Below are 14,143 nucleotides of genomic sequence, written 5' to 3' on the forward strand. Positions count from 1 at the left end.
ATATGAAGCCGACTTAACTGTATCTGTAGTATCCTTTATCTCCAACTCGATGGGATAGATGCGTTCCACATAGTCACCACATTTTGAATTGTTTAGTGAAAGAACGTCATCTGTATAGCGGAAAGTAGAGTAAAAGGATATTGCTAACTTCTTATCTTTCTTCCTAAGAAGTTCCTGCATGAAGTTAGCCTCATAATAATAAAGAAACAAGTCGGCAAGTAGAGGGGCACAGTTTGTTTCCATTGGGATGCCGACGGTCTGTTGAAAAACACGTCCTCCGAACGTTACAAATATGTTGTCAATCAAGAAATCAGGCATCTTGATAATATCGGTTTCAGAGAATTTTTTGTTTGAATCAGAATGATTCTTTACAAAGTAGAAAAGAGAAAGAAAAAAAAGGGAAATCCAATATAAAACAAGAAGGATTTATCCCTTCGAATCCCCTCAAATGGAGCAATTTCTATGGTTAAGGATGTACCTAGGTGAGGTATTGGAATTTATGTCAAATGTTCGGACTCCTTGGAGTTTTTCCATACAATACAATGTAAAATATTTTGCCCCATAACACCCATTTATTTTTTCATATAAGACTTAATAGCACATGAATAGTCATTTACCAAAATTTTAGAAGATTCTTTATTCTCTTTCTTTTGTTTTGAGACCCAAATATACCAACCAATGTAAATATACGGTAAAAGTCCGAGTCAGCCGTTTACTGCCATATTTTAAATCTCAAATATCTCGAAAAGGAGGTCCATGACCTATCAATATGTTTAGCCTATCTTTATCCTTAATTGATGCCATAGTATCAATTTTAATTTCTAAATTTCTTAATTTTTACCTAACCTCACCTAAGTACATCCTTAATACAAACTTTGAACCATGTTTTACTCCAAACTATGTCTTGTTTGGGGTTCCAAATGGACGTTGTCAATCAAAACTTAGCAGGAACTACGATCATAACAGTCAATATATGCTGCGATGGGATTTTACATGTCATCAAGGATATATTTGTTGGTCATACATGTTGATGTCGGTTATAATTTGCAAGATTGTGCATTACCATCTAGTTAATCCTACATTTATCAAATAACTATCATTAGCATATTTATACTGTAAACTGTGTGAGAAATAATTGCTTATTATATAGTTAGTATATGATTTCTTTGTGATTATCCTTCAATAGGTACATTATAAAAGAGTGGTAAGTGGAGCAATGATTAACCAAAATAAATATTAATTAGCGGTTAACAATGAACTTCAATGAAGTCTTTGAGATTTCAGTAGGCAGGTAGTTTAAATAGTCTTACTACTGTATCACTTGTCTGTCAACAATGAGGTTATGTTCTAGGTTATATATATATATATTATGGCAAGTGTTCTCGATTCCAATCTAAATTGACTAGGATTGTTAGTTTACCTACCGACTATCGATAGTTCTCTCGAGGCAGTCCGGCTTCCTCAACCAATTCAAATATTTGACCGCCATGAAGTAGTAGAAAGTGGCGTTAAAACCTAATAAATCAATTAATCAATCAAGGAAATGTTAAAGCAATATTATGATGGGAATCGATATTTGCTATTCTATTTTCATTTTCAAGGATTTGTAAAGCAAGACGTTCTTTACAAGTCTTTACTATATCTGATTACACTCAACTGTATACTGAAATTCCTTTTCTTGCAACAAGAAAAGATTATCGCTAAACATCGCTTAGCAAACGATCACTAAGATAAATTAAAGCGATCTAGCGCTTTCGTTCATTGTTCTATGCAGGACCTTATACTGTACCAACACTTTTATAAAGGTGACAATGTTAATTTTTATGTGTCGATATTTCGAAAGAATCGAATTTAAACAAGATTTATCTGACAAAATGCAGAAACCTTAACGTTGTGAGTAGTTAGTTTTAATTTTTGTATTTGATTCTAACTTGAGTCGGTACTATATATTGACCTAATTGTAGACTTTGTTCTGCTGCTCTTAATTGCTACGCACAGTGTCCTGTCAAACATTTTTATTTAAGGTCAATACTCTTGGAAGCAGAAATTGGACAATTGCGGTCATGAAGAACTTATATTCTTACAATTAACTAATGATTACAAATTTCTCTATCTAAAACAATGTTGAAGACATTGAATAAATTTATTACGAAATGTCAAACAAGATCAATAATGAGTCAATCGACAATGTTCGTTAATATAGCTTTTTGTAGATCTTGTTTGGTTGTTCACTTTTTGTCTATATTATTTCGTGTTTGTTTTCTTAATCGTGAACTAAAATCAGTATTTTGTGAATCAATTTTTAAACTTAATAACCGTACGATGTTTCAGGGAAAACTTGTTTCTAAACAGTTGTTTCAGAAGATTGTTGAGATGATTCAAAAAGAGTGTATTGATGGACGGACCTGTATTCAACTCACACCTAGTTATTTCACTAGTTCCTATTTTCCATTTGGTCCAGGTTAGCTATATATTACGGGTTAACAAATAACTTGAGCTTAACAATTTGTTTATTTCTGTCTCTACTAAGGTGAGACATTCATGATAAGAGGAATCTTATATTTGTGTATTGATATTATGTTTATTGAACCATAAATCAGTTTCAGATGTAACAATAATGAAATGTTACTAGTAAGCTGGTTCTCGGCTGACTCCCTTGATCGAAGCTCAAAATAAGCGAAATCCAGTTTATGTTACTACATGTAGTTTGCAACAGTAATTGTTGGGAAAGGGATTTATTTTTAGAAAGCCTTTACTTGAAAAAGAAGGAGAAGGAAACCAGAGGGACAGGCAAACTCACAGATCGAAAATAAACTGACGACAGCATGGCTTACTAAATAAAAGACAAACACACAAACAATAGTACACGACTAAGCATCACGAACTTGTAAATAGGATATTTATAGCAGTATTTAAATATCAGAGGTCTCGAAATGTAACATTATTCGACTAATGCAGATTAAATCATTGGTAATTTATCAACTACCGGGTTGTGATTTTATGGTGTAAGGAATAATGAAAATGCTTCTCCAAACTTTTATTTCAGTAGTCTTTTACGGAGTTGGTGTTGTTACCATAGTAGTTAACAGTTTAGATAGTAAGTAACTAACAGCATTCACATCTTATGTTATGTACAATAATACGATTAAGAATATTTATCAAATTCAAGTAAAGAAGTAAAGAGCCAGTTTCCGAGCATACACAAATATCTAGTACTAATTATACAGTATTGTTTAAGATATGTTACATTAAGAAGTAAAGTCACAAGAATAATGAACTCAAAACGAAAAAAAAACCTAATCAAATGGCAAAATCATAAGCTTAAATACATTAAACGAATGTATAACGAAATAATTCAACACCTATACTCCATGTTAGCCTCTCATATACACAAAGCAATAACATACATAATTACTACATTTATATTTAGTTTCTGAACCTCTTCTAAAAACGAAACTCTTCTTCAACCTATATAACCAGTTAATCAATATGATTTAATCTTTTTTGTCAGTATCTTCAACTAATAGGTGAATTTTTTTTAATGCCAAACAGTAATTATATATTTGACAATAAATGAATCCGGTACGCTCTGTCTTGAGTTTTTGTCAAAATTTTAATTAAAACATGAATATAAATATTATGTTATTTTTGAAGAAATTTTTTGGTATGAATTTCAATTACAAATAGATATGTTCAATTTGCGCAAATAATTTTTACGCTTCTAATCACATATACGAAACACATTCATATTAGAGTAAAACCAATTCAATTGATGTTTATATTGTATTTGCAGTAAAAAGTCATAGCAATACAGTACTTACAATACTTAGTAAGGGAGTTACCATTTGATTTTTATGGGAGCAGGCGAGGTTAAATTTATTTTAAAAAAGGCAGGACAGACTAGAGTGATAAATAAAAAAGCAGAACAAAGATAACAACTGAACAAAATGCAGAACACATTTTTCATCATAGCCCTCCATAAAAATCCAAGGGTAGCTCCCTTAACAGGAAGTAAACACACAAGCTGTTCATTAAATATTCAAAGTTTTGGTACAATCAGTAAATACTAAGTACAATCGTTATACTAAGTAACCATGAAGTAAAACAATAGTAGTTAATGTGCATTACTGATGCATTGTAACCATTGTTTAATATAATCTTTTTGTCGGCTGACCTCGGCCATTGTACAGTTAATACATATTGCCATGATCTAACAGAAACAGATAAGAAATAACTTAACATGCAATTTTCTCATAAACATTGAGCATTTAAAAATATCGTTTGTAAATGATAAAACAATAAATGATTAATCTAGAAATCAATATAATTTAATCATGGATATATTTTCATACACGATAAATGTTTTGACTAGTGGAAACAGACTGGTAAAGGATACTAATAAGTTTGAAATTTTTGTTTCAAAGTGATGTTTTAAAAAGGAAATTACCTGATACAAATACATGTATTTTATGACATAGTAAATAACAGTTTTTTTTATTCAACTTGTCGTTAGGGCTTTTATTGTAGTATTTTAACTTGACAGAAACATATTAGACGGTCAACACATCTTGTGACAATTTTATTCCAGTAATAAAAAAGAAAACATCATAAGATTATATTTAAGCTTTTGGATTAATTTGCACTTCTCGTGAGAGCAAATTGGGACCAGATTTGTTTAAAGACAGTATCATCACACTTGCCAATAACATATTTTTAGGAATAGGTAAAACAATAATTTTGTTCTATTATAATGCCATTATGTTATTGTTCTATTATAATTTTGAAAATACTTTGAATGACGAAATTATTTTTATCTCTTCCTGTGTGACGTTTACATTCTGACGTCAAACACGTGATTCTACAGTAAAGTTGATGTCAGTCACAGTACTTCAAATATTTCAATCCTTTATTGGTTGATTTAACATACATAAATAAGTAAGCAATACATGTGGTTGTTTAATTTGATAGATGCTTTGTTGTACTTCTTTGTTAAATATTTGTTTGTTTTTGGTCTAATTGAGATTGTGAGACAGTGTTGACTGGTGTTCTCCTTTTTCATAATTTTACCTTTTATGTCTGAATTGTTCACGCGTCGTTGTAAATATAGTAGAATTTGATTTGACTGTCATACAAGTGAAAGGTTTAGAGCCATAAAACAAGGTTCAATCCACCATTTTTTACATTTGAAAATGCCTGTACCAAGTCAGGAATATGACAGTTGTTGTCTATTCGTTTGATGAGTTCCATTTGATTAGGGACTTTCTGTTTTGAATTTACATCGGAGTTCAGTATTTTTGTGGTTTTACTTTTCTTATATGACCCCTAGATCGTCAATATGAGTGAAAACGATCCAATAATCTTGTAAGATAATACTTTCCCCCAAAGGATTCTTTTTAAATTTCACAGGATTAAAGGTTATTTTAAATATCATATCCTGTAGAACGATATTAAAACCATAAGATTTATAATCCCATTATAAGTTATATGGTTCGCTACTGAACCCATCCATTGACGGTTAGTAAAATCCAAAGGAGGTGAGGCTGAAATTTTATTCACCCTCTATTGTCCATAGGGGGTCAGTAGTTAACCGAATAACAAATTTATCGCACGCTGGACTTTTTCTGCTTCGTTTTGTTGAAAAATGATTAATGAAACACAACAACATCAATAGATGACGTCACCATTTACAGTAAACGTCACGTCATAAACCCCTGTAGACTGAGTAATTAAATGAAAGTTTTTACAATACATATTCATAAAAAAACCATGCATTTACATTTTGTAACTATATATTATTATATTATGGCGTTTCAATGAAGACTTAGTCTTAATTCCAAGTATAATTTCCTCATTTTTTTATATCATTAACAGTAACTCTTTAATCAAAGCTATTCTACTTTATTCAGATTGCCAAGAACCAGCTGACATGGGTTTTCTAGTGGATGCTTCATCGAGTGTAAATAGTAGTAATTTTAAAAAGGCAAAGACTTTCGTCATTAATTTTACAAAAGAATTTAACATTTCAAATCGTGCTGTCCAAATTAGCGCCTTCGCATTTGATGATAAAGTTCAAGGTGGTTTTTACTTTAAAAATTTCTCAACTGAGCAAGACATCTCCACTGCCATCCAAAATATTGTGTACACAAACGGTTTTGATATAGCTAACTTTGATTTACCATTAACATTTGCTAGGGAACAAATGTTTCTACCACAAAATGGCGCACGTGGCAAAATAAAGAAAATATTAATATTTATAACAGATGGCGATGCTTATATTACTGATGACCCTGGACAATTATTACGTGACATGGGTGTAACCGTCTACACTATTGGCGTCGGCTCCAATGTAAACACTGATAACTTGAACAAGATTGCAACAAGTGTAAACCATCAATACATAGCTTTGAGTTTTTCCTTGATAAACAATATAAAGCAAAATATCACGTCTCAGGCGTGTAAAGGTAACTAAGTATTTAAGTATGTTTGTAAAATTTATTTCCTTTTGATTGTTATATTTAGCTATTATCAAAGTCGGCTGTGTTATATACATAAAAAACTTGTATGACTACGTTTACTATAAAACAATAATCAGACATGTTCTTGTACTGCTATTGATTTACTGTATTCTCGTACTCTAACTCGCCGATAGGTTTTTCTGTTTTCAATAACCTTATCCATTAAATCTGTCTTTGTATTAGATATTTTCCTACAACGGGAAAACAATAATTACAGAAAAGCATAACAAATGTGCTTGTTAAAAGATTCAGAATAAAATGATACACAAATCATTCCACAACTGTTATGACAATGTTTAATTAACAAACGTAAACGTATGGTTCGCATTTATATATTTCAACAGAAATCGTAGAATATTACCATCCCTGTAATGCAAACAAAACCCTATGTAATTTTGGAAATTGTTGGTTTACTGGAACTACAAGTTATATATGTGATTGTTACGTCGGCTACACTGGTGATCACTGTGAATCAGGTAAATGGTATACTAACCAAATATTTTTTTTTCAATCAGAGTTTCATTGATATTAAACTTATGTGTTTTCTTGTTATTTTTGTTTTCTTTTTTAAAAGGTAAATAAATTCTCTCATTTCTGCGGGTACTCATCATTGAACGGCGGTATACTATTTGATAATAAAATAAACCATGACATTGTTCTATATTTATTTTATTATCAAATAAAATCAATAGTAGTATATCGCTGTTCAAAAGTGGTAAATCGATGAAGAGAAAACAAATACTGGTTTCAAACTAAAACCGAGGGAAACTCATCAACTATAAGAGGAAAACAACGAAATAACAGACACTTAAGTGCAACAAAACAAAACAACAATGCAAAATATATAGAAACAAACTATTTGATCACAACTGCCTATTCCTGACTTAGAACAGGACATATAAGAAACTATGGTGCGTTGAACCTGTGTTTATGGCTAGACAAACATCGGACTATATGGCAATGCTAAATATATCGCTAAAATGACAACATTACATGACAGGAATACAGTACAAATGAATGCAAAAAACTGAGGACAGAGAATACATAAATAAATTATATCAACCAGGTTTACTTTTTTTGTTGCAGATATAAATGAGTGTGAAGTTGTCACCTGTCTCAATCAAGGAACATGTATTGATTATATAGGATACTTCACTTGTAATTGTCGACAGTTTTATGAGGGCACTTTTTGTGAAACAAGTAGGTCAACATTACTAGAATATATTTATAAGACTGTTGATAACTTGTTCAGGATTTGGCGGTGTATTATGGAAAATTGTTATTAATATTAAAAGGGCGGTATAATCAAAGTGCTTGTTGGGTCAGACAAACCTTCAAACATGATGTCTTAGAACACGTACTGCATATTCTCCTAACGTCCAATACGGTATGCATATGCTCGTCGTCAGAGATATATGTTACATAGACAAAATGAACTAATGCCATTGTGTAAAACTCGTCCTGTACATTATAAGTATAGGGTTGTGTAAATGTGTAGTAAATTAATATACTTAGAAGCATGAAAAGTAAATAGTATATATAGAGTCTATACGAATCTACCAACCAGTAAACTTAATAGGTATTGGATCATCAAAATTGACAATACTACACAAACAGGAAAAATTATATGAGTCTGAAAGATTGTGTAACAATACCGATAAATAGATGGAAAACAAAACACTAAAAAGTGTTGAATATCATTGCACAAAGATGGAAAAACTGAACAGATGATATAAATTATACAATAATTGCAAATATTTCGGCTCAACAAATGGCCTTCTTCGGTGACAAAAGTTTTAACAATAATGAGATATAATGTATAAGGTGTAAACATAGATCACTAATAATACATATATTTATTAAAGGTATTAAGTCACATGACGTTGTAACGGTCAAGTGATTGTTTACTATAAACACGTGTGTGTGTTTATATCAAGCACATGGTGTGTGTTTACGTTCTATTTGATTGGATGGCATATACCCGTACTGCCGGTTTTACGGGTATATGCCCTCATGATTTTCGTGAAAAGCATGATTAAGTATTACTTAAGGGGGTAGCTTGAGAAAATTAAGTTATTCGAAGTTTGCCTATCGTACGACGTAGCAGCATTCGTTATTGTGGTATGTCTGACTCCGAGAAACTTCTAGATTCCGACCATGAATCTTTGCCAGCTGGTACTAGTGTACATTCGTTGCGTGATGGTATTTCTGCACATAATACTGGGAATAACGACTTGGTGGATACTTTCTCTCTGTTTAAAACCTATCTTGATGGGAAGATCGCTACTCTACACAAAGATTTGGCAGTTGGCAACGAGAATTTTGCTACCAAACTCAAGCAGGAAGTTTCAGTTAAACTCAAAGGTGAGGGCAACCAGATACAATTCAACTTTAATTGTGAAATCATGGCCGACCTCGTGAAGCTCCAGAAGCGTATTCCTGATGAAGATGCAGCTTGTCTTAAATTGGTATCTGGAGCTATCCTTAAGGTTAAGAAGCGAAATAAACTCATCCGCATTGCAGACAAATCTCCTGCAGGATGGAAAACCGTCCGTGAATATGAAAGCGACGACCTTGCCTCCGACTCCGAAGACGAGAAGCGCATTCGTTCTGCAGAAACCCGTGCCATCAGGAGTATCAAGGAAAAGAAAAGACCTCATCCTTATAGAACCGCTACAGCTACTGCTTCTGCTCCTTCTGCACCTATGCCTAATCAACATAACGCTAGACAAAACAACTACCAACAGCCGCCCTTTCGGACCGGCAGACGGAGGGAACCGTCATCTCAGGACATCTGTTACAACTGCAACCAGCTTGGCCACTGGCGAACTCAGTGCCCCCTCCTATTCAGTACAAAACCAGGTGTCTCAGGGACAACAAGGCAACAGAATTAATGATAAGTATTTTTATACTACTTTTTTAGATGAACGTAATCTTTACGGACAGTTTGAACTGTTTATGTCACATGCAAAATATTTTGATAATATTGATATTTCATCTGTTGCAAAAGGGGTGAAATATAGCTTACGCAAGCATATACAATTTTGGAAACATATAGGTGCTAATGAGTTTGTTATAAATACTATCAAAAATGGGTATGTTATTCCTTTTTTGCAGACTCCTACATCTATGTCATTTAAGAATAACAAATCTGCTAATGTCCATTCTAAATTTGTAAATGAAGCAATTTCAGAATTACTTGATATCGGAGGTGTTATTGAAACTCCATTTCAACCTTTTGTTGTAAATCCGCTTAGTGTTGCAGTTCAAAGTTCGGGCAAAAAACGTCTGATTTTGGATTTAAGTGAACTGAATGTTTTTATTAAAAAAGAAAGAATTAAATTTGAAGACTGGAAAGTGGCTTTAAACTATTTCACAAAAGATTGCTATCTATTTAAGTTTGATCTTAAGTCTGGTTATTTTCATTATGACGTATGTACTAAACAACAAACATATTTAGGATTTTGCTGGAACAATAAATTTTACTGTTTTACAGTTTTAGCCTTTGGTCTTTCGTCTGCTCCATATCTATTCACTAAATGTTTACGTCCAATCGTAAAATACTGGCGAGAAAACGGCGTAGATATTGTGCTTTACTTAGATGATGGACTTGGAATGGGTAAAAATAAACAAGAAGCTTCCGAATGTTCATCTTTTATAAAAACGTCTTTGTTAGAAGCAGGGTTTCTTATTAACAGGGAAAAATCTATTTTTGAACCAGTCCAATGTTTAGAGTGGTTAGGTTTAGTTTGGAATTCGTCTGATTTTTCAATTAGTATATCAGATAGACGGATTGAAAATACCCTAGCATCATTGGTTGATGTTTTGAATAACTTTCCTAATTTCACAGCACGAGAATTGGCTCAGGTAACTGGAAAGGTAATTTCTATGTGTCCAGTCATGGGTAACATAACTAGTTTAATGACCCGTTATTTACACTGGGCTATTGAAAGCAGAGTAAAGTGGGATTTAAATTTAAAATTGGAATGTCCCGATTGTGTATTCAATGAGCTCACATTTTGGCTGAAGAACATTCTAAGATTGAACAGAAAACATTTAGCAGGTTATTCTTTTCCCCACGTGGTTGTATACTCTGATGCAAGTAATGTAGCTGCTGGTGCTTACTCGATAGATATTGACTCTAATATTTTTCATCAGATGTGGACTTTACAAGAGTCTATACAGAGTTCTACTTGGAGAGAACTTCAAGCTATTTTGTTAGCATTGATGTCTTTTAAAAACCGTTTAAGAAATAAATGTGTTAAATGGCATACAGATAACAATAACTGTGTTTTCATTGTTCAGAAAGGAAGTTCAAAAGTACATTTACAAGAGATAGCTATGAATATTTTTAAGTTGTGTTCTGAATTGAATATTACGTTAGATGTTGTTTGGATCCCGAGATCTGAAAATACTAAAGCTGATTATATTTCAAAAATGATTGATATAGAAGACTGGGGAACAAGCATAGAATTTTTTAAATTTATAGATGATATGTGGGGTCCGCATACTGTGGATAGATTTGCGAGTAATTTAAATAAAAAATTACCCAGGTTTAATTCTAAGTTCTGGAATCCAGGTGTTGAAGCAGTTGATGCGTTCACGCAAAATTGGAACAATGAAGTTAATTGGATTGTTCCTCCAATTTCTGTTGTCTGTAGAGCAATTAAACATTTGATTTTATGTAAAGCTAGAGGCACTTTGATCGTTCCAAAGTGGCCTTCCTCGTCATTTTGGACAATGATTTTTAAAAGAGGTTCGCATTTGCAACCATATGTAATTGATGTTTTAGAATTTCAACCAAATCAGAACATTTTTATTCATGGTATGAATAATAAGTCCTTGTTGGGATCTTCTGAATTCGTTTCTAGTGTTTTAGCTATTAGATTGAACGCTGAGTTCACGTAAGAATTTACGACAAGGCTGTTGAGCAAGGTCGCATAGTAAAGACAAGGCCAAATTTATTGGCAAGGTCGTTTGTTGATGACAAGGCCAAATTTAATAGGCAAGGTCTCACTGACATGGCCAGTATGAAAAATAAATCTGGCAAGGTCATTTAATTATATTGTAAGCTTGTTGTATAGTAGATTATATTTCTATTTCATATGCACGTTTTTCAGATATTTTTTCATGTGGAATATGGAAATCCTTGCCTAAGCCAGGCGACCAAGATTTGACATCTTTATCTAATTGCCTACCTGAGTTCTGTCTGCGTTCGAAGGCCGAGAATACCAAAAGAAAATATTCATATGCATTTAACAATTTCTGTAAGTGGTGTAATAACTATTTAAATGTTAAACCTTTACCAGCTTCAGATTTTTATGTTTCATTGTACTTAATACACCTGTCAAAGACATTTAATTCGTATGCTAAGGTTGAAGAAGCATATTATTCCATAAGCTGGGCTCATAAACTAGCAGGCTATCCAAACCCGTGTTATTCACAGTTGTGTATATCGGTTAAAGAAGGAGCTCATAGAAAGATCGGACATGCTATTGTAAATAAAAAAGAACCAATTACACCAGATATTTTAAAGAAAATTGTTATTAAATATGGTCAAGAATGTAACAATCTTATAGAAATTAGAATTTGTTGTATGTGTCTTATAAGCTATGCAGGGTTCTTAAGGTTTTCTGAAATGGTAAATTTAAAAAGATCTGATTTAAAATTTAGTGATTCACATGTCTCTTTGCTCATAACGAAAAGCAAAACTGATCATTATAGAGAAGGCACACAGGTTTTAATTGCTAGAACAGATACACAAACATGTCCTGTTAGTATGTTGGAGAAATATTTATTATTATCTAATATTGACGCTTCATCTCCAGATTATATATTTAGATCCATGTATTTATGTAAAAAATCTAAGTCTTATAAACTGAGAGGTCTTAAACCTTTATCATATACTAGAGTAAGAGAAATTATATTATCAGCTCTTGAATCTATCGGTTTAGATAAGTCCAAATTTGGATTACATAGCTTGAGATCAGGTGGAGCTACTGCAGCTGCATCAGCTGGCATTCAGGATAGATTATTCAAGAAGCATGGTAGATGGGCTTCAGATAAAGCCAAAGATGGCTATGTAAGAGAAAATATAAAAGAAAAACTGACAGTGTCTAAAAGTTTGGGAATATAATTTTCATAAATATACTTTATACATTGTATATGTATCACTCTATGTTCACATCTCACATCTACTTGCATTTTTTGCTTTCTTTGTCTTTCGAAAGGCTGCTACTGCTGTAGGCACACTTATCCTATTTATGTGTTGTTTTATTTATTAAATAATTTATATTCGTTTGAGTTGGCGAATTAGAATATAAATATATTTATTAAAGGTATTAAGTCACATGACGTTGTAACGGTCAAGTGATTGTTTACTATAAACACGTGTGTGTTTTTATATCAAGCACATGGTGTGTGTTTACGTTCTATTTGATTGGATGGCATATACCCGTACTGCCGGTTTTACGGGTATATGCCCTCATGATTTTCGTGAAAAGCATGATTAAGTATTACTTAAGGGGGTAGCTTGAGAAAATTAAGTTATTCGAAGTTTGCCTATCGTACGACGTAGCAGCATTCGTTATTATGTTTACCCACCCACCCACCCCTTTTATGAGATGGTTATCGTTAATAGGAGTATATGCATTAGTACATTATATTAATATGAATTTTTCCTCTTTTGTAGATAGTTTTTGATTGTGTTACTGTTACTGTATATAACTGTGCTATTGTATGATTGGACTGATGGTAGTGTGCCTGAATTTAAAGTGAAGGACTTTAGTTTGAGAATGAAATTGAATGTAATGTAATATTAAAGGCTGCTACAGCTGTAGGCACACTTATCCTATTTATGTGTTGTTTTATTTATTAAATAATTTATATTCGTTTGAGTTGGCGAATTAGAATATAAAGGTAAGTTTTGGTCGATTGATTTTAATCCAAAATCCTGAATATAATAATATAAACACTAGACTGTAAATTTAATTATTTCTTTCTATTGATTCCATCTGGATGGAGGACACCCAGTAACAATGTAATTTTAACACACTATTTAGTATGTAAATATAAGAATGTTTAAAATATTTACAAATATTTACAAAATGATGAAAATAAACGCAATATTTCGCTAGACCAACTAGCTTTATCAAGCGTGCATCTATCCAGGTGAAATCGGATGTAGATGATAAGAAACTTTTGCAGCTCAACGTCTGTGTTGCACTGAACTGCCTTCAAAATAAGAAAATTTTGCAGCTCAATGTATATGACCTCTTGCATTTAGCTGCTTTGAAAATAAGAAAATTTTGCAGCTCAATGTACATGTTGCACTTGGATTTAGCTACCTTAAAAATACATAATTGGTAGTTGAAGTTAGCAACGTCCATTGGCCAATATTACGGGATAAAAAGGACGATGCTTTGTTTTAAATTATTCTTTATCTTTCCTGTATCTTTTTTCGTCTTTTTCGTTAAGACCATCAGGTTCTAAAGTGTGGAGTTGGTGGATCCAAAAGTTTTCTCTTCTCCTTCTCGCCGTGGTGTCCCATTCGGTGTTGACTTCTATAATTTGGAAAGTGACATTATCAAAAGGATGTTTCGTTGAACGAAGATGTCTTGTGAGAGGAC

General features: G+C 32.5%; 2 protein-coding genes and 1 long non-coding RNA gene across 3 annotated transcripts; all 3 read left to right on the forward strand.

The window, feature by feature from the left end:
• Positions 1 to 8,368: 8,368 nt before the first annotated feature.
• On the forward strand, positions 8,369 to 11,677 carry LOC143048174 (uncharacterized). Its single transcript, XM_076221696.1, has 2 exons — positions 8,369 to 9,411; positions 11,627 to 11,677. The coding sequence occupies exon 1, from the start codon at positions 8,639 to 8,641 to the stop codon at positions 9,407 to 9,409; it is 771 nt and encodes a 256-aa protein (XP_076077811.1). The 5' UTR covers positions 8,369 to 8,638; the 3' UTR covers positions 9,410 to 9,411; positions 11,627 to 11,677.
• Positions 9,474 to 10,870, forward strand: LOC143049560 (uncharacterized). The gene is made up of 2 exons (XM_076223162.1): positions 9,474 to 10,578; positions 10,821 to 10,870. The coding sequence occupies exons 1-2, from the start codon at positions 9,474 to 9,476 to the stop codon at positions 10,868 to 10,870; spliced, it is 1,155 nt and encodes a 384-aa protein (XP_076079277.1).
• Positions 11,678 to 11,679: 2 nt separating the features above from the next.
• LOC143048176 (uncharacterized) lies at positions 11,680 to 13,368 on the forward strand. Its single transcript, XR_012969758.1, has 2 exons — positions 11,680 to 11,782; positions 13,207 to 13,368. It is a non-coding gene; the product is annotated as an uncharacterized LOC143048176 (long non-coding RNA).
• Positions 13,369 to 14,143: the final 775 nt, after the last annotated feature.

This window comes from Mytilus galloprovincialis, chromosome 10, assembly GCF_965363235.1.
Source record: "Mytilus galloprovincialis chromosome 10, xbMytGall1.hap1.1, whole genome shotgun sequence".
NCBI lineage: Eukaryota > Metazoa > Mollusca > Bivalvia > Mytilida > Mytilidae > Mytilus > Mytilus galloprovincialis.

Coding starts and splice junctions, on each gene's coding strand:
- LOC143048174 (XM_076221696.1), top strand. CDS start 8,639: ATGTCTGACTCCGAGAAACTTCTAGATTCCGACCATGAATCTTTGCCA.
- LOC143049560 (XM_076223162.1), top strand. CDS start 9,474: ATGTCACATGCAAAATATTTTGATAATATTGATATTTCATCTGTTGCA. Junction 10,579..10,820: donor GAACAGAAAACATTTAGCAG/GTTATTCTTTTC, acceptor TTCATTGTTCAG/AAAGGAAGTTCAAAAGTACA.